Source organism: Sebastes fasciatus, chromosome 3, assembly GCF_043250625.1.
Source record: "Sebastes fasciatus isolate fSebFas1 chromosome 3, fSebFas1.pri, whole genome shotgun sequence".
In the NCBI taxonomy this organism is placed as follows: Eukaryota; Metazoa; Chordata; class Actinopteri; order Perciformes; family Sebastidae; genus Sebastes; species Sebastes fasciatus.
This window is the reverse complement of record NC_133797.1, coordinates 13,606,978-13,632,451: the sequence shown is the minus strand read 5'-3', so window position 1 is coordinate 13,632,451 and position 25,474 is coordinate 13,606,978. Positions and strand designations below refer to the sequence as shown.

At 40.8% G+C, this 25,474-nt stretch overlaps 1 protein-coding gene across 3 annotated transcripts in view; it reads right to left on the bottom strand.

The window, feature by feature from the left end:
* The window catches only part of gcgrb (glucagon receptor b), a 60,667-nt gene that overhangs the window by 9,022 nt on the left and 26,171 nt on the right, over nt 1-25,474 (bottom strand). The window contains exons 2-10 of one of the 3 annotated variants that reach the window (XM_074629119.1): nt 10,502-10,649; nt 10,308-10,404; nt 10,085-10,192; nt 7,555-7,643; nt 7,030-7,136; nt 6,286-6,442; nt 4,477-4,636; nt 1,646-1,706; nt 1,323-1,392 (exon numbers count right to left, since the gene is read on the bottom strand). In XM_074629119.1, coding sequence (XP_074485220.1) covers nt 1,323-1,392; nt 1,646-1,706; nt 4,477-4,636; nt 6,286-6,442; nt 7,030-7,136; nt 7,555-7,643; nt 10,085-10,192; nt 10,308-10,404; nt 10,502-10,555 — 903 coding nt within the window. In that variant the 5' untranslated portion in view covers nt 10,556-10,649. Of the gene's footprint in view, nt 1-1,322; nt 1,393-1,645; nt 1,707-4,476; nt 4,637-6,285; nt 6,443-7,029; nt 7,137-7,554; nt 7,644-10,084; nt 10,193-10,307; nt 10,405-10,501; nt 10,650-25,474 lie in introns of those variants that run through there. The other 2 variants (XM_074629120.1, XM_074629121.1) reach the window with 2 other exon arrangements.

Sequence of the window (25,474 nt, the reverse complement as noted above, 5' to 3'; positions counted from 1 at the left end):
GGTGGACTAAAAGTGTGAGTAATTTATTGCTATATTAGTGCATATAGTGCACTGCAGTGAGAGCATGAAAAAGAGTCATGTCACACTCCGTCTCCCCCGGGAGATCTAAAATTAGTCCAAACACTTGACTGAACATCTGGCCGATTTTATTTATTTTTTACTTCATAAAATCATAGTTAGAAGCAACGCTTGACTACACAGAGTGGCGTTCTGTCCACATAATCTTAAGTAGTCAGTGAGGAGAGATCATAATGTTACTGATGTACGAGAGTGGATGCTGGGAAATTAAGTGTAATTATTAGTAGGCTTGCCGCGGTAGTCAGTGTTACCGGTGTTACACAGTGGTCGGGCACACACCGATTACATTACGTACCCACCATCGTTTTGCTCCGTACGTAGTCTCAGCACAGAGTAACAGTAACATATTTCACACACACGGGACGAGAGAGAGTTGACAGACAAGATGATGGCGGAGGATTTGGTGTCAAAGCGAAAAGCAAAAGCGCCTATTTCGCAATATTTCGGTGTGCAACGGAGCAGCGCAGGGTGGAAACCTGCAGCCCCGCAGCGAAAGCTCTACCGAAGAGGCCAGACACACAGTCATCCGATGTTAAAGATCAAAGTAAGCGCTGTACAGATATTGACCGTCATCTTTGCGTGTAAAATGTCCGGTGTAATCGGTAAAACCGGTGTTATCACAAGTTTTTTCACCGGTGGGAAAATTTCCTCACAGTCACATCCCTAATTATTAGGTGAGTCAATGTTTTATGATGAATGTTCCTCCACTAATTGGAAGACCGGGAGTTCGATCCCAAGCTCCTCCAGTCTGCATATGGAAGTGTCCTTGGGCAAGATACTGAACCCCCAATTGCTCCCGAAGGCTGAGCCAATGGTGTGTGAGTGTGTGTGAATGAGCATTAGATTATCTCCACCTTGTATGGCAGCCTCTACCATCAGTGTGTGTGAATGGGTGAATGTTTTCATGGTAGTGTAAAGCGTTTTGAGTGGTCGGTAGACTAGAAAGGCGCTGCATAAATACGAGTCCAAGTCCATCTGCTCCATCTACATACTTTCCAAAAAGCACACACGCACCCAAACACAAGCATTTGGTACCTTTCAGTATCTCTATTCACAGCAACATCTGCCAAGACACAGTTGGTGAATGTCTGCCGCTCTGTGTGTGTGTGTGTGTGTGTGTGTGTGTGTGTGTGTGTGTGTGTGCACACACTCTGGACTTGAATTTCCTTCATCACAGTTTTCAATTGTAAACTGCCAGACAGAGAATATGAGGGTGCGAGACAAACAGACAAATGTAGTCTTACCAGGTAAGCAAACAGTATAGGAGAACGAATGATCCACCAATATCCCATGTTAATATTCCTCTCCCAGCACCTGCACACACACACACACACACACACACACACACACACACACACACACACACACACACACACACACACACACACAAACACATTTTGCATGGTAAGTTATTGCTGTTATCATACTGTATCCAAAGAGTAATCACACATTCATAAACTATAGTATGAATTCTCAAAGGTCGCAGATAAAAGATGTTACATCTCAACCGCCTTTCATTTGATGTGACAACATTATTAAGAAAATGTTATTATGAAAAGCAACTCACTCATCGTTCTCATACAGATATTTCACTGTGATCCACGGCAACACGAATATGAGTGGTGCACCTGGGAATGACAGAGAGGTCATATGTGAAAGCGAACAGAGTAAAACTTTGTAAGACATAAAGTTGTTGAGATTGTCGCCATTTTACCAGCTTAGTGATGACGTCATAGAGTGCTCCTGGTAGATCATTCACCCCAAAGCTTCATTATTACTTTTAGTACACACAACTAATATGTTTAACAAATTATAGTTTGTTCTATATTTATTATTTAATCCACTTATCATGCTGACATGATTTTATTGTATTATTTCGCATTATTTATGATGATGAGTTTAAAATCTCATTATCTCAGGACAAATATTTATTTTCTCCTCTTGCACAAGGAAGACTTTAAAAGGTCTCTCAATATGACTGGCTGTGTAAAGCAAAATCGAATCTGTTCATGAACCCGGTCTCTTCTTCGGACATCATCTGTTCTGTCAGCTACAATGACTCATTAAAGATAACTATATGATTCAATTATCTCAGAATAGCAAGAGGAAAACTTAATATAAACAGTCATTATTTATTTAGAGATAATAAGAACATTAAGGTGAAGTTTTCAAGAAAACAGGTCTTAAATGATTAACCAAAGCTGCTCTGGGCTTATGAATGTGTTTTTATAATGTGTCCTGTGGATCTTTGAAATAATATATTATCAAAATCAGTAGGCGGTAGATTAAGAAACTATTTACATGTATTAGAAACCCCACAGTCTTCACTTTAAAGGGGAATTCCACCAATTGTACACATCAAAGTGTGTTTATAGCTCACTACTGTGTGGTGAAAAAAAAAAGCCGTTTATGGCTCCAGAGGGAGCTGTGGGAGATCTGATAACGTGATGTCACTTGAGTCAGCACCGGTCGGGTCTGAAGACTACAAGCAGAGGTCTTTGAGAATGCAGCCATAAATGAGCACCCAAAATATTATGCAGTTTGGTGCAGCAGTATGCAAAATTAGCCGTGGATAGACACAGAGATGCACACACACACACACACGACCAATCTCATTATCTCCTGTCGGAGATAATCAGTTTGTACTGCATACCGCCTACTAAATGAATGATTAAGTATGATTTTACCAGCAGACTGTTCACACTGAAGCAAGACGTATCACGGCTGGGCCGTTCTCAAAGCACCTCGCCAGCGACGCCGTCACATCTCCGAACACTAGGGCTGTGTCTTTTGGCAAGAATCTGCCGATATGATATGTATCATGATACAGGGGTAACGATTCAATGTATTGCGATATATTGCGATATCTAATCTTAGGAAAACTGGTATAAAGACACACCATATGTATAAAAAAAAAATCACTATGTGAAATGGTCTACCATGGGGACAAACATCATTACACATGAATACAATTGGACTCATTGGATCCACAAGAGTCTCGGCTTTACAATACCCAAATGTATGCAATTCAAAGACTGTTTAATGACCCCAGTATGCAGAACTATTCAAATACACCCTTTTTAGTTTAGGCGAAAATAACACATTTATACTGCATTCAAAAAACAGCATATCTTTTGCCCCAACTGCATGTGATTATCATAAAGTGGGCATGTCTTTTAAGGGGAGACTAGTGGGTACCATAGAACCCATTTTCATTCACATATCTTGAGGTCGGAGGTCAAGGGACCCCTTTGAAAATGGCCATGCCAGGTTTTAGCCTAACTTTGGAGCGTCATATAGACTTCTTTATGACTCATAATGTATTCCTTAGGTTTTCTAGTTTCATATGATGCCAGTAACTTCACTCTAGCTTTAAAACTGACCCTGCTACAACCTCTGAAAGACAGAATAGCGGTTGGGTCAGCTGGTGGGCTGGCAAGTTTTTTAAGAGGTTAATTACAAATCGATACAGCTTTTTGGAGAATCGATACGGTATCGCAAAACATAATATCGCGATACTCATGTGTATCGATATTTTCTGACACCCTTACCAAAAACGTTGCAATCAATTTCCAGACAGGTGTAATTTTGATCACATATTGGGAATCTGAATGGTTAAAGCGTCTTTGAGATCCTAAAAAGCGCTATAGAAGTTTAATCTATTATTATTATTATTATTATTTTCTCGCCTGAAAATATCTTAAAACTTAATGAAGTGAAGTAGGGCAGTTGACAATGTCCAGTAAGCTCACGCTGCATAATGTACTTATGGGCATTTCTTACGTACACTAAATCCACATACTATGCAGTATGAATGCACTACATTCTCAATTTTACATCATACTTGGTATGAATAGTATGTTAGTATGTGATTTTGAACACAGACGATATCTCTGATACTGCTACATCGATTTCTTTAAATGTTTTATAATGTAAGTTAATAATAAATCTGCCACTATCTCTCACCCATCTCTGCTTGTCCCTCTATACACAATAGTCTGTGTGTTTGCTTGTGTACTCACCTTGTGTTGTCATTCCAGAGCCTGTCATACCACACCTGTCCTCTAGATGCCCTCTGTGATTGTTATCACTATCACTGACTCACCCTGAGAACGGTCACCTGTGCACACAGCTGCTCTGTATTTGCTTATTAGTCTATTAACCTGTTAACCATTCCTGTACCTGACTGACTTCCTGTTGCTGATGACTGTTCCTGTTAACTACTGCCTGACAGAGTCTGTTTGCTACAACTGATCTATCTGAACACTTTGGGTCGTAATCCTGTTGACTCTTCTCACTAAACTGACCAATATTTGTCTACCAGAAAAGAACAGAAACACATCTTCTGTAATAAGCGGAGCATCGTTAGTATGACTGTGTAACAGTTGCGGTCCTTACCCCAGCCAATGGTCAGATAAATGTAGAAGTACTTCCTCTCGCTGAACACGGTGATGACCAGCAGGCTGTGCAGGTAGATGCCCTCCACCAACAGCCAATAGTTGTTGGCCATCACGCTGTACTGCATCATCACCAAGGCGCCTCGACACCACGTAACAGCCTGACACACGACACAGAACAGGGGCGGTGGGGACACGAACAATAAGTCAAGGTGACACGTTTTCTGATAATACAAAAGTAGAAAATGTCACTTTAAATCAGAGCTCTGAGGGGGCCACGGCTGACAAATATTCTGCTTCAGTTCCGTTGCATTAACTCTGAGTCAGACTGCAGCACAATGCGATGCTCAACTGTTGGCTTACGACAGCGGTGTAGCGTTCAGAGGACAAGGAGTGCTGTCCTTCACATGAACTGTTTGATTCTGGCATCCACATATAGTTTCCTCTCTTTTCCGCTCACAATCCTCCACAGCAATTAAAGTTACAACATAACCGTGAATACATTTCCAATGTCTCTTGCACTCGGCAAAAAAAGCAGCAAATCACATTTACAGGACATTTTTAGTTGCCTATTGCTTATACTTACTGTGGACTGATGCAGACACAATGGCATTTGTACCATTTTATATGACATATACTGTATTGTATATCCCGCTGATGCAAATGTAGAGCTACTCAGCAAGAAAGGAGCAAAGTGAAGAAATCAGAATGTGTGGGGATTTCTTGATTTTCTCTCCCTCCCTCCCTGATATCAACAATTTCTGTTTCACAAGTTCAAATGTCTTCTTTATGAACGCATATGTGACATTTCAAGTAGGGCTGTGTATTGGCAAGAATCTGGCGATACGATACACATCATAATACTGGTGTAATGATTCAATATATTGCAATACTGTAAACAAGGCGATATATTGGGATTTCTTTTTTGGTTTAACTTTAGGAAAACTGTCATAGTATAAAAACAAACCAGAAATAAACCATTTTAAAATAAGCAGGAATAACACATTTATACTTGCCCCAAACTGCATGTGATTATCATAAAGTGGGCATGTCTGTAAAGGGGAGACTCGTGGGTACCCTTAGAACCCATTTCCATTCACATATCTTGAGGTCAGAGGCCAAGGGACCCCTTTGAATATCGCCATGCCAAAATGTATTGTAACTTTGAAGCGTTATTTAGCCTGCTTAGCGACAAGCCAAGCCAAGAGTCAAGTACCTTCACTCTAGCTTTAAAACTGAGCCCGCAACAACCTCCGAAAGATCCAATAGCGTCCGAGCTCGACGACGGGCCGTCAGATTTTTAAGAGGTTAAGGTTAGGAGAAGCAACACAGTATCGCACAACATAATATCGTGATACTCGTGTATCGATATTTTCTTACACCCCTAATTTTAAATTGAAGATATATTTCTGGAAAATGACATTTGGTCCAAAACGTGAATTACTGGTAGAGGGGCTCAGCAGATAATATAATAATAGCTCCTTCTCCTTATCAGCAGCATATGAAGTTTTATGTGTGATAGCTGTAGACAATTAAGCACTATACTGAATTGCTGAGATGTCCCAAAAAAGGTGGAACTAACTTCTGCCATAAAAAAAATACAGATACTCAAGAAATATGGCGTAGCCTCTGAATGTGGCGCAACCCTGTGTCTCATTATTATTACTGTTCTTTTCATTATGCACTATTTTGCATTAATGTTTCATTAACAGTGCAGGCAGTAGTGTGATGTGATATTTCTCTCATGCTAAATAGCTGCACATGAACACATTTCCTAGCAGATAAGCTGGCGCGGTGTGTTTGCTCTGACCGGTATGTTGATCCAGGCTTGTGTTCGGTTGTCGCCGCTGCTCCTGGTGTCCAGTGTGAGGGTCAGCAGAGCGTCTTTGACCAGGATGGACACGGCTCTCAGGATGAAGGAGGCAAACAGGTTCATGTGGATGTTGTTCCTCATACAGTGGAGCTTCCTGGTGCACAGGTGACAGTTTGTGTGTGTGTGACAGCTTTTGACTTTGATATGTTGTATTTGTTCCTTTTTGATTCTCTCCTTCCCTTCCTTGTTTTCCCCTCCTTTTTTTCCTGGCTTTGTTTCCTTCCTTGGTTTCCTCCTTTATCACACTCTTTTTATTCATCATTCATTCATTCTTGCTTCTTTTTCTCTTCCTTTGTTCTTATTTATCTCTCTCTCACCCCCTTCCTTCTTCTCTTTTTCCTATCTTTATTCCTTTCCTTCCCTCCTTCTTTACTTTGTTCCCTATTTCTTTTTTCCATCGTTCTTCCCTTCATATATTCTCTTTCTTCTATCCATTTCCTCACTCTTCCTTCCTTCCCTACTTGTATTATCTTTTTATCACTTAATTTCTCCCTTCTTTCCCTCTGTCATTCCCTTCTTTCTTCCGACCGCACTTTTTTCTTTCCTTGGTTACCTCTTTCCTTTTTCTCATCGTCCTTCAACCCCCCTTGTTGATTCATTCCTTTCCTTTTCTTTCCATTCCTCTACCTATTTCCTCCTCCTCCTCCTCCCTCCCCTGTTTGCTCCTCGCACATGTTGTACCTGAAGGTGATGAGGATTCCCAGGGCCAGCAGCAGAGCTCCCAGGGAGAGCGAGTAGCCCACTGTATACATGATCCGTAACTGACTGAGGATGCGGCCGTACTGCTGCTGCAGAACCAACAGGAGAGACAGAGTCAGTTACTTGCATGCATTGCCTTTATACACACCCACACACACACCCACACACACACACACACACACACACACACACACACACACACACACACACACACACACACACACACACACACACACACACACACACACACACACACACACACACACACAGTGTAGATTCAATTTGGCACTAAATATGTAAAAAGGGTCCTAAAGAGTATTTGAGCAGATGGGAGGATTTTCACACGCTCTTGTCAAGTTAAAGTGTCAAGACAGTCACAGTCACAATATCGTCTAACCATCTGCCACGCCAAGCAGCTTCACACATGGTAACTGTTACCTCACTCACACACACACACACACACACACACACATGCACACAAACACACTGTACTGTATACACACACACCTCACCAGGGTCGTCCTCACACTCGCTGGTATTCTTTGGCGCCCATTGACCCTCTTCATTGCAGACTCTGTAGACCAGACCCTGCTGAACTGTTCACACAGAGACTCACGTTATGAGATTTCGCATTAGGATGGCAAGTGTACCTCCCACTGTTCAGAAGTCGCTCACACAATCATTTGTTTGTAGGAAAATAAATATTTAGTGACATTATTTTATCTGAAACAAACAGAAATTGATGATCATTAAAGTTCATTCTTGACGTTGGAAACGATAGTTCAAAATTCTTTAATTAATCTTATTATTGGTGAGATTATTGTCTTTATTAATTGCTTAACGGTCCAGTGTGTAGGATTTGGCGGTATCTAGCAGTGAGGTTGCAGATTACAACTTCTCCCATGTGCCAAGCGTGTAGGATTGCTACAGTGGCCGATGTGAAAACACGAATGGCCCTCTCTAGAGCCAGTTGTCGTAAGAGAGGAAGAGGTGGTTTGGCTCTCTACACTTCCTGTAGAAGACAGATAGAAGAACAGAGAGAAACCCGGAGCGCCGGTCGTTGAACCCAATTTTCGTAGAGGCCAAATGGTGGTATTACAACTTCCGTGTCTGTCACATGATGCCATTGGGCCCAAAAATACTTTTTCCTATAGAATTACATTGGGAAAGAGATATCTGTAACTCGTCGGATATTTAAATCAACTTCCCAGTACGAACACTCTAATAGTCCTTATTTAAATCATTAGGTCCTAAAAGTTGTAAAACGCATTAATAGCCGAATCCGGAGTTATTTCTCTTCTACCGTTCATGTGAATGAGCGCTAGACAGCGCCTGCTCCCTGGGCCCAATGGATGTGGAAGATCGGGGTACTTTTCCATTTGGAAATTGAGCCATTTCGGCATCATGCGCCACTGAGCAACTTTCATAGGAATGAAGGGGGCCCCGCCTCCAACGCTGTATCCAGTTCCCTTGATACAACCATGGAGAAACCTGCCAGGCTGCTAGTCTAGTTCAGTGTCTCCAAACCACCTGGAAGAAACCTGAACATGAAAATAACTAATTCTACATGTTACATGTAACTATCTGAGACACAAGCCTGTGCACACCAAAGGAAAATGTCCCAGAAAGCTCACCAGGATAGGTGAGCTGCTCCTGGAGACACAGTAGCCGTGTTTCCATTCAAATGTCAAGCAAATTTTAACCAAACTTTTGAAATGTCGCAAAAAACACAGTTTCTATCAAGCTTTCATCACAGCTTTTCTAAAGCCATATTTAAAAATGAGAATAAAACTATGTAAATAGAAACACGGATTGTGTGAAGTCTTGACACCACTCTTAGGTGGATAGTAGAGTGATAGCTGACTCATATGTGGCCTTCACACACAATTACTGCCTCATCCACTCTTTTAAACAACTGTACACGCTATTCAGTACGGCATTCAACAGACTGCAGATTTCTTTCATCCCACTGAATGACAAGGACATACAGTACGATGAGCTGGTGTTGCCATTGCACAGCATTATCCATTCACTACTCAGTCCACAGAATGACTTTAAATGAGAGCACTTTGAAGAGCTCTTTCTCTGAATTTCTGCTCCCACATCGTGCCCTTGGAGGGGCGCAACATCCCTGCATTTCTCTAACGATCTGACGTCAGTACTTTTTTTGTACTTATGAAGGTGTTGAAGAGGAGCTCTTGTTTGAAAAAGGGATAGTTTCTACACACAGCTTTTGGAATTACTAATTTTAATTCAATACATATTGTATTATTATATATTATGACAGGCATTGTATACATTTGGTTTTTGCACCTTACTGAGAATCTATATTGTTTATATTTCTGTTTATTTGCACTCCATATACTTGCACTCTTTCCCACTTTGTACTGCAACTAGGGCTGTCGTACATGCGTTATTACTGCAACTTATATTGCACAATTGTATTGCTGTATAAATAAGTTTTATTATTAGGTTATTATCAGGTATATTGTTGCTTTTTAAATGACAAAGATGACAGTTTTAAAACTAACTAAATACTTGTTTATTGTTAAATGCAGAACACAGACGGGCAATGAGGCGCAGCGTTTTTTCCAGCTGCACTTTGGTTGCTGGTTGATATGATACGAATATCAAAATGTCGGCACAAGGTAGAGTATTTACTCTGGATGAAGGGAAAGCTGGAACACGTAGGGAGAGAGGACGAACCCGCCGGTCTGTGTATAACAAAGTTGAACATTTTTCAACTCTCGACGACCAGAAAAAAACACACCAAACAAGCAGCGCTCAGCGCAGAATAGAAGCTCAGCGCCTCGTCATACTGTTGCTGTTCGTAGCAAACTGTAAAAATGCGGCACTTCCATTGCAAAGAATTAAAAAAAGAAAAGATGTGAACATCGCGGTTGTGGCGGTTGCTTGCCATCTCCTGCGGTTGGCTTGTCAATATTGTGGCTATTGCGACAGCCCTAACTGCAACTGCTGCACAATAATCTCCCTTGGGATTAATCAAGTTTATCTTATCTTATCTTGACACACACACCTTTGCGGTACCATGGCAGGAACCACGGGCAGGAGACATTGACAGTTGTTCCTGGGAGTCCATCAGGCCAGCAGGCGTACAGGTCAAAGGTCCTGTTACACACCAGCCCTGCGGTGGAGAGCACATCTGTGAAATCTGTGCTTACATTACAGTAGGTCAAGCTTCATTCTCCGGCATGCATCTCGTTCAGACACAAGCTCATGCCGGGACGGGACGGGCTCACCTGCGGCGGGGGGCGTGGTGTTGATGTAGTCCAGGCACTGGTTTCTATAGCCGCTCCACTGCTCCTTCACAAGCTCCAGGGAGTTAGTAGAGGAGACCTGCAGAAGGAAGAAACTTCCTGAGGCTTAATCTACAGTCATCATCTACTGTCTGTATGTGGGTGCGTGAAACAGAGAGAGAGGCCGCGAGTCGTACCTTTGTGCAGCTGCAGAGCATAAGCAAGGCCAAGAGGAGACACACCTGGGACATCCCACTGACGCAGGGAGGATGGGGGTCGGTGGGGACCAGAACACGGAGGAGGCCCGACACATGAGGCGGTCTCTGCGCTATCTCACCGCGTGGCCTACACACACGATATGGAAGAGCTTGTTAGTGGGAAGAATGTGTGTGTGTGTGTGTGTGTTTAGGGTCATTTGCACTGCAACTGAAAGAGAGAAGGAGTGAAATAATGAAGATGTCGAGAATCAACGAACAGAAAAAATGAATCGGTGATATACTGCTTCTCTTTCACACTTACAAATCACATGCGCCTACACACATATCACAGCTGTCTGATGAAAACCATGTCACAATGCCAGCTTTTCATGAACAAATATTGTGAGCCCATTCAATTGGTTTGATTAACACAAAAGCTTGAATTTTACTTTTTGAGTTATAACAGCATTAAAAAACAACATTGTCATTCATACGAGCACACTAGCAAGCGATCAATCTCCTGTGCAAAAGACAACAAAAGCATGTTTTTTTTCTCTACACATTTCTACAACAACAATTTACTGCCGCATAAAAGCATCAATCGCAGGAGCTCGACAGATGATTGGATAATGAGTTTGGACGTCAGGGGGAAGTGGGTCTGAGGTGAGGACGAGGCGAGTTGCCTTCAGGGAACACAGAGATTTTTTCACAGTAACACGTTTGTTTGTGTTTGCGTGTTGATTTTTTTATGGCCGGTGCATTTCCTGCGGCACTAGTTGACCGTCTTCACTCGCGAAGTTGGAGAACAAAACGAAATCTGAAACGTTTCTGCAAAAAACACCTTGACGATGGAAACATTTTTGGCTAAAACGTTTCAAATTCCACTCTGTTCCAGTCTCTGTGCTTCTGATGATGAAGATGATGCATCTGCATCAGGCCGAGTGTGTTTCTGTGTGTGTTTGTGTCCATGGTATTGAATTGCCGTACCTGACAGAGATTTGAGCCAAACATCAATAGCCTGTTGTGTTATCACACACAAAGATTAGCACCTTCATTTTGAAAGAGCAAACAACAAAACAGCGAGCTGCTGCTGTTTTTGTCTTCCTGCAACAGACCTTTTATCTTGTGGTGTTACAGTAATAACCTTCCTCTTTACGATCACATGCAGCTCTTATCGACTGAGCAGCAAAGCAGAAGAACACACAGACAGTTTACATGCTCCTGCAGGTGGATTTTCTTCATGTTTGGTACACAATCTGCGAGATTAAACTGCACCAGGATGAAATATGTTTATGATGAAATACGCGGAGGAATTTCTCTGTGAATGATATAAATATGAATATGGGATGGAGCCTTATCAAGACAGCTATGGACTCAAGTAACCGTAGAAAATGGGTCAAACAACTGCTTTCAATCCAGTTTAGTGATATTCTACATTTTTCTTATTGTCAACAAATCCCATAAAAACACCATAAGCTACTATACTATGTAGTATGTGTATCCAAAGCCTTATATATCGTATTCCTCTGTGCCATAAACCTCCATTAACTTATTAAAAAGACATCAATGAGCCACATTGTTGGACTGGGTGACATGTTCTTTCATTATGATGAACATGGACACTGTATTTCATTCAGAGTCAATCCCACATACACCGTCCTGCTGCTGTAAATACTCACTAAAGCATGCATTAATCAAGCATGTATTCATTCGCAGCTGAAAATAGTCCCTATAATAAATTCTCTATTTACTTCTGTTTGAGTAACTTTTGGCAAAACCTACACTGCCCAGCTGTTTTAGGAAATTACTGAGCCTTTTTTTTTAAAAATGACAGACATGCTGGAGATGTCAGAAAGTATTGGGAGACTGACCGTTCACTGTTGGCTTTGGGCTTTTCATCTTGTCCTTCATGGCTGCTGAGTACTTACTGTGAAATGTTATTTTTATTTTATTATCTAGAAGAAAACTTATTTTTAACAACTAAAAACATGTTTCTGTCATAATATATGAATTATGCAGCCTTATGGATAACATGATCAATTCTAAGTTGGGTCAGTTTTGATCTAACGTGTATTTTCGGGGTTAAATAGGATCTTCGTAATTTGCAGTTTATGTAATTTCATCTCCTAACCTCCCTCGTTTGCACAGTCACATGTAGAGATTTACTTGATTTTCATGGGAATATGAGAGCATGTGTGCATGTGTGCATTTGTGCATGTGTGTGTGTGTGTGTGTGCTGGCAGCGTCTGTGTGTCTGTTTTTAGTTAACCACAATACTGAGAGGAGGACAGCACATAATCCCAAGCTTGTCTCAAACTGATAGCTTTATCGACCTCTAAGGCAGGTTTTACATTACACTCTACACTCTACACTTCTACATTACACTCTCTGTACACACTTACACCACACTCCAGCATGCTGTGGAATGGGGATATCTTAAAGCCTTTTCTAGCCTGTGTAAATCTCTCTTTCCAGGGTAGTAGCACCTCCAGGTTGTTGACGCCAGCAATTAAATCCTCTTCCAAATGTTTTGCAGTAGCTGCTTGTTGCTGCCTTTGGGTGAAATGTATCACTGCGGTTGGTTGTAATCTTTGTATCTTTAAAGTGTCATCTTTTTCTGTGAGTATAGAATAAAAAAATCTGCCTTGCTTGATGGCGGTGCATTTTTGAGTTGTTTTCCAGAGGGCTTTTTTTTTAATAAGGCTCAAAAGGCTGTGGAAGTTGGTTGGTTTTCACCCAACAGTCGTGCCACATTACAGATTTTTTGCTCTAAAAAATGTTGTACCTCTTCTCCTCCATCTACTGAATGAATTAAACATTCCTGACAATGCTTTATCCTTTTATTGGAAGCATTAACACCCTGCAGAGTGCATGAAACAATGTCAGTCTGTCAGTCCCTTTCATTCATATTTGTCATCCTCTTCACAAGTTCAGCGTGTGCCTCCTTTCATTTTCTTTCTCGGTCACTATCCGTGTTTCAGAAGTAATACCGTGCCTCTCTCCTCCCACACATTTCCATTTAAGTGCACAATATGTATGTTTGTCCCGGGGACAAACAAAGAGACAGAACAGGAAGGAGAGGCAGAAGGAAGTAGAGTGGAAATGTGCGACAGTGAATCATTTGAAAATCTACTTATCACACATCAAGGACCTCAAACGATCAAATGGCCGATAATGAAGTCTATAAGGAAAACAGACCGCTCCCCATTATCATTAAGGTCATCGTTAAGGTTATGCAGTCCATGCAACCCCGCCACGAGCACCTCCAATTATGCTGTTTAAATCAATAAGCCTCTATGTGATGAGGAGCGGGCTATTAGGCAGAGTATGGAGAGTAGGCGGTAACAGAGACAGGAGTGCAGTGGCTGTAATGGAGCTAAACAGAGCTCTAATTATGTTGTTTCTGCCTCGGTGAGCCGCTCTGCCCCACATGGAGGCTGACAGCCAACCACTCTGAAGCTCCAATATCACGACTTTTTTCCTCTTTATTTTAATTTTAATTTTATACAAAATACTCCCTTTCTATCCTCCCATTTTAAAGGGATAGTTTGGGTGTTTTGAAATGCGGTTCTATGAGGTACTTATCCATAGTCAGTGTATTACCTACAGTAGATAACGGTCGGCGCGCCCCCAGTTTGGAGAAACAGACAGTGGTACCAGCAAGGGAGCAAAGCAATGTATTGCTGTGGACGGGGCTGGCAGCAAAACGTATTTTAGACACCTAAAAGAAAGACTCGCCTAAAAATAATCAATATCAGTTTAAGTGTATACGCTATATCTAGAATATTTTCACTGGTTTATCTTGGGGAACTGAACTGAAAGTGAGACTCATCTGCGCTCTTCAAAGCCACCAGACTCAGTTGGCAAAAACAGCTGTTTCACTTTCAGTTCAGTGCCCTGTCAGGAAATATGACGATGGATAAGTACCTCACACAACCCAACACCCAAACTGTCCCTTTAAACTACATGTTCTTTGGACATAATTCAAATTTTAAATGGTCGGTTCACCCAAATGACAAAAAACAAACAAACATGTTTTCTCACTTATCACTGGTATTTCATGTTAGGGCTGCACAATTAATTGAATATGATCACGATTTTGGCTTCCCACAATTAAAGGAACATGATCGACTGTGATATTGGCGTTTATATTGCGTGCTCTGCTGCATAAATCAAGCGCTTCCTAAACTAACAGAGCCACCAATCAACAGCCAACTGAAGCCAGCTGGTTTTCAGCAGTCTCATAACTGAGACTTGCCGGTCAAACACACACGATGGTTTTACGTCGACATGCAGCAGCACAGTCAGTAACGTCACACACACACAATATGTCGGCAGTGTGGAAGTTGTTCGGTGTGAGTGAAGACATTAAACTGCAATTTGTCACAACGGCAAGTCCAATAAAAGCCGTGTAGGAACAACCTTAAAAACATTTGGAACAACTAATTAATCACACACTTATAGTAATGATGCTCTTCAGAGTCATCACAGAGACTGGCTCATCTGCCGACAGCACGGAGCTCAAGAGCTAATGTTAACAGAGGTTCCATTGGGTTACATTATGATGCGTTCAAGCTCTATGTAAATTATAATGCTGTCATGAATTAAAATGTAATTTAGTAAAATGTATTTTTTGGCGAGAAACTTGAATAATTCTGGTTGTTTGAGAGAGATAATTATGACCTGTTTAACTTCCTGACACTAAAGTCAGCTATAAGCAGCTTATAATATATAATTAAAACTATTAATGCCAAGATTTGTTTTAATCAAAGCAAATATATAAATAAAAATACAATCATTTATTTCTTAATCATTTGAATTGTGTGCTTTTATGCAAATAACCACTGTAGTTGACAATAACAAAGTAAAAGGATGACATTTAGAATTTTTGACGGTTGGAATGAAGCACAACATGGAAGTGAAAGCAGCGCTCTGTTTATTTAAAATGTGAAATTGAAATAAAAATATACTGTCCCTAAAACATATATGAATATTCATGATATGATAATAATCGTGGTCTCAATATTGATCAACAATAATCGTGAATATCTATTTGGCCATAATCATGCAGCCTTTTTCAAGAAAATTACCTTAGCTTGGTGAATTATACCCCACTATAAAATAGAAGATCTCATAGGTATTTTCTTAAGGTTTTGTCATTATTTGTCCTTTTTGTTACATTACTAACATAGGAGCTCTTATTTTGAAGGTGAAATATGTCTCCCAAATGAATAAAAATACTGTTTATCGTCTGTTTAGTCAGTATTTAGCTTCATACTATGTTTAATATTTAGTGAACTGACCCTTCAAATCTCACACAGTCGTGAAGCCATGTGTACAAATTTGATTTATGTCCTTTAAGGACCCTCATACAGCTCTCTGTTCAGGTTCCTGTCCTCTTCAGTGACAGTAGTGTGGGCAGATCAAGTGCACTTGGCTATAGTGACATTCTCAAGAGTGTGTGTGCGGGTGTGTTTGTGTGTCCGTGCATGCAAGCGTGTGTGAAGCTGTGTGTTATGATTAACCGAGGTAGGTGATGGAGGTGACCCAGAATCTGCTCCCTCAGCAGATGTTATGCTTCACAAAAAGAGCAAGAGACTATCTATTTGTTTTCTTTTCATCTCTGTCTGTCTCTCTTCTTCTCATCATAGGCTCTCCTTGTCCTTCCCCCACTCTTATGCTTTACAAACCTCCAACCATCCACAAGCAAACTGGTTTGTCTGAAGTAAAAAAAAAAAATGTCAAGAGAATGCCCCGTTCCTTATTAGTTCTGTGGCCTTCTCGAGGGAGAATAGTCTTGTTTCCTGTCTCGTATGGGAGGTCCGTGCAGCGGGAAACACAAAGCAATGAGGGTCTAATGGAGACAAGCTTCAGTCAAAAATCTCAAAACTCTCAAAAACTCTTTCTAACAGTTCACACATGCTGCTCTCTTGTCCCATACATCCCTTTACGCTGCAAACACATTCGCTATTGGTACTTTAGCACGATGCTAAAGAACTGGATGACCTGCACTGTTTTGCGTTTAGCTGCATGTAGAAAAACACAGCAGCCCTCTGCTTTGTGGTTCTCATATTAAAATAGTGGAGATAGTTTGGCTCCCAGCATTGATATCATGCTTAAATCATCACCACTTCCACTTCGGAGACATCTGCGTTGGAGAGAAGTTTGGAGGCTGCCGAGCCACTGGCAGATGGCCCGAGCGGCTTTGAGCTGACAACATTCAGAATCGGGCTGTATTTCTGTCTGATAAGATGAAATCATGGCAACGCTGCATCTGAAGTGTCCAGCGGCGGGTGTGCGGATGAACCCAGATGAGCGTCGTAATAGTTGTGTGTGAACGTCAGGACGTGAGAGAGGGAGAGCACATGGGAAGAAGAAGGCTTGGCCAGTACATACCATTCTCAGTGTCCCGTGGAGAATGCCAAGAGCCAGACCCTAAATCCTCAGCCATGTGCTCCCTGGACTCCTCCATAAAAATGCTTCATTTATACCGCAGATATCCTGCCCGCTATATATTATCCTTCAGCCTCGCATTGCTCCCACCCACACCCTCTCTCCTATGGAAACAAATGACACCACATTCCCCTGCCAGCGCACACACAAACAATGCTTATACAACCAAGCGAGTTAATAAGTAGAACATGCATTACCTCACGTAACCTGCTGTATAGCTTTATGGCTGAGGGGGAGAAAAGGTGCCAACATAAGGGGAGACAAATACTCAAAGTCATGCCCCTCTGTGACCAATCAGTGCAGGTGCCAGTGAGGGAAATAACACTAAGTTATGGGAATAATTTGACATTTTGGGAAATACACTTGTACAGTTTCTTGAGAGTTTAGATGAGAAGATTGATACCACTCTCCTGTACAGACTTGATATTAATCTTCTCATCTAACTCTCAGTAAGCATGGGGAATAAGGGTATTTTCCATAATATTGAACTATTCAGCAGTATCTGAGGTATTGTACTTGACAATGTTGGGCAACTACACACCACAAACAGTTATTTGTTACCTTATTTTCGTTACTCAGACAGTGACTACTGCACACAGCTCTCCGGACGTCCTGTCCTCACAGTGAAGCTGAGGGCTTCAACTCTGAACTGACGTTACAGAGTAAGAGACACACTAAGCCTTAGAAGCCATCCCATGTAAATAGGAAATCGTTAACATCACTGGAGGGCATAATGCTCCTCTTTTTGAACACCTCTCCATACCTCCAGCCCCTAAGCCAAGCTAACACCTCCTGACCAGCCGGAACTGATCAACCCTCCCATCAAACTCCCAGTAAAACAGCTAACGGATGGTCTCCCAAAATGTCAAATAACAGAGTGAACGAACATCACGTACATTACAAACTGAAATGTAATTACTGAATTTGCAATCCCTTATACTACTATACTATGCTATATACTAAAAAAAGTAATCACATTACAGTAACGTGACACTAAGTTATGTGTTACTGCTCAATACTGGTAGATGATATATATACACAATGAGCAAACGATGTAGGAAAGGACAAAAGGACAGAGGAACCAGAGCTGATCCATAGTGTCTCTCATAACCATTTCCCTGCGGAGGGAAATGTCACAAGCGAGTGTGTTAGTGTGTATCATATCCAAACTAACCACCCAACCTGCCTGTCATGCATTTGCTAGAGGCGCATCCGCTAAACACGTCCCGACACACACCGTCACACTTGTGACAACCGCAAACATGAGGGACACAAACTGGCTTCTGGCAGCCTGTTGCACCACTGTGACGGAAACACGCGAGAGTAGTGCACAAAACTGCACGTCAGCGGCTCTTTCTATAGGCTTAACAATGTACAAAAATACAAAAAAACTAAACAAAAAAGAAAACAGCAAGAAGTTCACAATCCTGTACCACTGTGCCTGTTCCTGTTACATAGCTGCTCAGTTTCCATAACTCAACTGTGCATGTGTGCGCCTGCATACATACCTGCATGCATGCATGTGTGCTGTTTAACGGAATGTATAAAGACAATCATGGCACCAATATTGTGACCACGGTACATGAAAACACACACAAGATGATGGGTGGTGGGCAAACAGACGACTGTCTGGTTCTTCTGACCAACAGACAGAAACTGAAAAATGCTGAGTACACATTTGGAAAAGTTAATTATATAATTATACTAGGGCTGTCAAAGTTAATGAGATAATAACACGTTAACGCAAATTTGTTTTAAGGCCACTAATTTCTGTAACGCATTAACGCAACTTGCGACTTTTAGGTTGTAGCGGGCTCAGATTTAAAGCTAGAGTGAAGATACTGTCATCATATGAAACTAGAAAACCTAAGGAATCCATTGGTACCAACCATGTCATACTAGCTTGGTCATGGCCATTTTCAAAGGGGTCCCTTGACCTCTGACCTCAAGATATGTGAATGAAAATGGGTTCTCTGGGTACCCACGAGTCTCCCCTTTACAGACATGCCCACTTTATGATAATCACATGCAGTTTGGGGCAACTCATAGTCAAGTCAGCACACTGACACACTGACAGCTGTTGTTGCCTGTTGGGCTGCAGTTTGCCATGTTATGATTTGAGCATATTTTTATACTAAATGCAGTACCTGTGAGGGTTTCTGGACAATATTTGTCATTGTTTTGTGTTGTTAATTGATATCCAGTAATAAATACATACATACATTTGCATAAAGCAGAATATTTTCCCACTCCCATGTTGATAAGTGTATTAATTAGATGTGATTAATCAGGATTAAATATTATAATCGATTGACAGCCCTAAATTATAGCAATATATTCTGCATAGAAAGGTTCCATGCCATATTTGAGTCATTGTGATGTTGCTATCTCTATTCTGTGCAATTTCTTTGAGTTCTGAAAATTGAGGTGGAAAGATGAGATTTGAGAACCTGAAACAACAAGTTGGAAAAAAAAAAATCAGAGCCCATAAAGCACAGAATGCAACCTGCATCCTCCAATCAACCCACACAATCACACACAGCCTAAAATAGCTGATGCATTATGTTCAATATGTACCCTGACCCAAAACCCAATGCCGTTTGTAAAGGAGCTGAAAAAAAAGGCCTTTTGAAGCCATGAAGCGATACAGAGCACGTGTTTGAGGGAAAATCAGTGGGACATTGTCCTTCAGAGCTCCACATCCCTCCCTGACTTCACAACCATGGCTTTTGTTAGCGAGCAGATTTCAGCTAAATGCGTTAAAACTCAAGGAAACGTGACAGAAATGAAAAAGAAAAAAAAAACTTCTTCTGAACAAAAACCTTGCTTTGAAATATTATTGTATTGTTCGAGGATGATGTGACTACCTTCGCCAAAGTTACCATGACAGCAGTGAATGAGATCACACCCAACATCTCTTTATGGGATTAAAAACCTTAAGAGGATGACTCTGTAGGCATGAAACCATTTGAGATGTTTCAAATATGGTATTCTGAGCTGTCACTGTGTCATATGATTGAATCTGGCGACTCTTGCCATTTTATGTTTTAACAGTATTTTATTGTTCCTGTGTTTTCTGATCTTTCTGATTTCTTGTTTTAACTTGCATTTGCTTTTATTTTTGTTTTTTTGTTTTCTTTGGAAAGCACTTGGTAACTCTCTTGAAAAGTGCTATACGAATATATATATTTTATATTATAATATATTATTATAATAAACAAGCTAATATTCCACATTTGAGAATACCGATTACTATGGTACTGAAACACAATTACTTTTATTTGTTTAGTTGTCATGGTTACAGTTAAGGAACGGCCATGGTCATGGTTCAAAGAAACCAATGTTGACTGTCGGAGGGAACCAGAAAATGAATAGCGGTCCAAAGATTTGTTTGTGATTATACAATAACGTCACCCAACTTCCTGTTTTCCTTCTGACAATAATCCTAATTCCTACGGCCGCTAGAGGGCTTTGTCACTTCAACGTAAACATATGTTGTTTTTGGGTATTTGCTGGGATGGCCGACCAAAGAGAACAGAGCTGACGGGAGCGCTAGTGACTTCATACTGCAATAAAACTGTGCTGAACTGACAGTCAGGATGTTCGAAGATGATGTTATCTGCCCCAAATGTGTGTTTCCTGTCTTGTGCATCACATCAGTAAAACAAAACATGCTCCATGTTAGGACTTTGGCTAAACCAGACAAATTAAATATCAGTGACTGTTATTTATTTTTATGGCATCAATAGCATTTCTCACTGAGTGCCTGAGGTGTGACAGAGTTTTCATTTGAGACATCTGATTCGTGGTGGACATCCAGAGATTTTGTTATTTCCTGGTATCAAATACTGCTGCATCAGCACCGACTTATATTGAGATCTAAATTACAAAGTAGGGAAGGATGCACATTTTTTTCATCACCTCTGTTGAATAGAAATAACTGATTGACATGCTGTTGCACTTTTGTAAGATTTCCATTCACAGTGAATAGAATTTTCCCCTAAAATAAAATCCATCTTGAATAAATCCAGCAAACACATTGAGGGCGTCGCTTTAATTAACACTACACCCATTAAAAAGATGAATACACACTTATTTCTCTCTTTTCTCATTTCTGTCTGATGGGCTCTATTTGTAAACGGGGATCTGTGGAAGTATGAAAAGAGAGCAAAGTAAAAAGAGGACAGAGAGTCCTAGTTCCATTCTTTGCTGTCAGATGAGATAAATTTCAGATTTAGCAAACAAAAAGAATTAGATAATTCAGTTAAAGCTAAATAGACCCACATGTGCCAGCAGTCTCTAAAGACACAGAGTTGTATCTTTCTCTGTGAGAGAGAGACACAAAGAGAGTGTGTGTTGCATGCATTTGCATCCTGAAGGGTCTGGCTCATAACTCAACTGAGTGTGTTTGGCTGCAGTATTACTCCCTTTAAATCATATAACAGATAATTACATTTATTATGTTGTCTTTAGATAAGCTCAAAAGGGTAAAACATCAATAACTTAATTATGTGTCCTATTAAATTCAAGCCACTAATTTAAAGACTAAATGAGTTTCCTGCAAAGAAATGATTTTTATGTGCCAAAATGATGAACAGATGTGCAACAACTAGTATTATTGTAAAATATGTATGTGCTTGTGAATCAAAAATTTCCCCAAATGGTCGACATATGCCTCCAATTTTCATTATTAAACTCCGGACACATCTCTGTGATCAAGGATGTTTTGCAGGGTCAGAGGTCAAAATGTGCAGCTGTCGTAAAAAAAGAAACTGAGCTATGGCATCATAAGGTAAAAAAGGTTCCACTTTTCCAATACTGTAATGGAAGCAATTGTTTCACAAGCTGGATGAGAGGATCGGGGAAGTTAGTGTAAAAAAGTTGAAAAGTGGAATCCGTCCAAGAACGAGGGTGAGAGTGATGTCATTTCTAATCACTTAAGCAAAGATTTTCACAGAGAGGTAATTAAATTTTTCAAATGGACACAATGTATTTTTAATGAGCTTAAATAGGCTTTTTATGTTAAAATATTTAATGAAAGTAAAACGCAATGCAAAAGAAAAGGGCTTCCTTTTATTTTGTATGCAGTCGGAGATTCCAGAGAAGACAAAATAAGCTGCTTTCTCAGATTCGCAGGCTTGTAGACTCCTGCAGGGAATCTGCTGAAGTGTTTCCAACAACCAGCAGCTCTGCTCAGTGAGGGGATAGTGTGGTTTCAGGCCTTCCCAGGCTAGAAAGTAATCAAATCTTAAAACGATTAAAGTCCCTGCACACCCACACAGGTGTTTTCTATCATTCTGGCTGATTAAAGCTGAGGTGGGAGGAGCTGCTGGTCATGTAGGAATAGATCCTGCTTCACAGACATTTCTGATTAGTCATGAAAAGAAAAGCACAAGTGTCCCAGTAAGCTGTGACAGTGACCAATACACCAATACCAGGACCCTGAAACTGAAGCAGCTAAGTGGAATTCAGACATCATTAATTTTATTAGCTACACTTGGTTTTTATTCCACAGCAGACATGTTGACTTGTCACAGCAGGAAAACCACAGGTTTAACAAATGCTATGGTGAGGACTTTGTTCAATACAATCAAGTGGACTGCAGCCATTAATGTTATTAGTTAGACTTGTGCTTATCCTGCTATGACATATATACATATATATATATATACTGTATACTATATAGTCATATTAAACTTTGGTCCCGTGATTATTCATTTGATCACCCATTCACTTCAATTAATGAATTTAAGTATGCAGTTCTTGTGATATCAAAGGACGTATATTGATAAGAAGTGAAAGCTAATTGTTCGTTCCATTGCAACGTCAGCGCCCAGCAGCAAAGCTACACCATTTTGGACTGAAAGCGACTACCGGACGCCAGGAAAACGTCCGCCTACAAAGTGCCGTTGAAAAGTAAAACAAAATTATATCTATTCTATTGTCATATTTAATGTCTCTACGGAAATGGCCCCTGTTGAACAATAAAAAGTATTAGAAATATGCATACTATTATAACTACTTACTAAATTATTTATTTATTTATTAAACATTTTTGTTCGGCCGCTTCCCAGAGGAGCATAAAGTGAGCGAAAAATCCAGCACACAGATTTTGAGAGAAAATCTCAATCTTTTACATGTCCAGGACCTCCAGAATGGATGTCCAATAGACCACAGACCATGGCTGTAGAAGAGGTTGTGTCCTGTGCTTTTGCCCTGCGTGTTAGTAAATACCTCACAACTACATTAAATTCTGTTTATGTCATAATACTAGCGCTACTAGCTACTGGCCGATAGCCGGTTGTTTGGGAACAGAGATGGTAATACATCCACCACAGTACAAGCTTACAGCATACAGCCCATTGGTGTATTATAATATAATAAAAGTGATGAATTACAGCCAATATATCCATTATTACAGCCTCACACAGCTAGCAGGAAGCTGGCAGAACCGGATATGTCATATAAGGGAGCAGGGCGGTGCAGTCCCGTGGGTCTGATGCCCATTCGTTATGCCGAAGAAAATAACTCTGGATTCAGCTTTTAGTTGATTGTACAACTTTTAGGACATTGTGATTTATGAGGGTGATGAGGGTTATTTAAGTATATTCTGGCCATGTCGCCAGTCTCAGACTCACTTTTATTCAACTTTTCCCTGTGAATTTGCAATCCAAACATTGATGTTTGGAAATGGAAAAGTTATTATTCCAGTGTGGTGTTATCACCTTGTTTTTCTACAATATTACACTGCCAGACTACAAACTGCAGCATTGCCTGTTTACACTCTATGATTGCTCTGCTCAATATTTATTCATTACCCGCATCGAAAACATGACATTGCATCTTTTTTTTCCGGGCCTGAATGTGGGGCAGTTTTGTTGGACAGAAGGCTAAATGTGATCATAGCTTGAGTTGAGGGAGTTAAGCACAGGCTGTACAAGCCCACACAGCATGAGAAGAGGTCTCATCAATGACATAATTGAAATCACCTGTGTGAGAACCATGGATGTGTAGGGCCTTTTATAAAAGTCTGAATGTGTTTTTCTGAATAAAACTCTCAAGTTGTTTAATGCTGCATTAATTTTTCCATTAACTGTGAAGTGCTGGCAAGTGGTTAAAGGTTAAAGACACGTCTTACACTGAAAAACTGTATACTTCCACTCAAGAGAAAGACATTGTGGATAAATGTGTTCTTCATTGTGAATTCGGTCTGTTACAAAACCATTCAAGAGGCTGAATTAACTGACAGTGAGCCTGGAAAGCAGCTACAGGACATTCAGTCGTGCGTCATGTGGCGTGCAATTAGCCTGTACCTGTGGTTCAGACGCGACACACTACTGCTGTATGATGACACACAGTATGGAACAAGCAAAAATGATCCCGTATATCCTGGCCTATATGCTGCCAACTGTGTAACATCACTTCCAACAGCTTTAGAGCACCCATTGGTGCCTTGTTTCCCCCAAACCATTTTAACACATTTTAGTTTTAATATGCTTGTTTACATTTGTTAGGTGAGGAAAAGTTCAGCAAAATCTTTGTGATGAATAAAAAAGGGCCAGGATTTGCACAACACCGAGTACACACCTTTAGTGAATGTGATCCAGTTTCCACCATACGTGATCGAGTCAAGTCAATTTTATTTGTATAGCCCAAAATCACAAATCACAAATTTGCTTCAGGGGGCTTTACAGGATACGACGCCCTCTGTCCTTTACAGTGTGACCCTCTCATCGGATAAGGAACCCCTCCGCCCCCCCCCAAAAAAAACCTATTAATAGGGAAAAAAGAAAAAATGGAAGACACCACAGGAAGAGCAACAGAGGATGGACAGATGTGCAATAGATGTCGTGTGTACAGAGTAACAACATAATGAAAATACAACATAAACAATCCATATGACAAAAAATAATACCTATACATATGTGAGAAGGTTGATCCAGGAGGATGTCAAGCAGCTTCCCGGCGTCGCCAAACAGATAGAGTCAGAGCAACACGACCTCCTCTCCACGCCAAATAGATGGAGCCAGAGCAACACGACCTCCTCTCCACGCCAAATAGAGAGAGCCAGAGCAACATGACCTCCTCTCCAAGTGATCTCCTTTCCGTTTTGAACATCATGGCTCATCTGACACATGCACTAGGTTACCAAGTACTTATTTCTTATTACCAATTGTTATTTCTGATCTCATGCCAGTGATTGTGTCCTGGATTGTCTTACTTCTAAAAGTGTAAACTAAGGAGAAATTTAAACCAGCGTCTTTCCACCCACTGGCCAGGTGCATGTGGAGGCTCTCGGAGCTGCTAACATGAGGTGTTACTGTTTGATGATCGTATGTCACCAAAGACAGTCAGAGGGTTCATCGGGTGCAGCCAACTGTTCATATTTGTTCACTTAATTTTCTTCCTAATCAACATCAGTAATGCATACGCCCACAGACCGAGGCCACGCAGGCACACAACTGTGCACTCGCATAATTTCCTGCAAGACCCTCTAGACATGTTCCGTAAACATGTAAG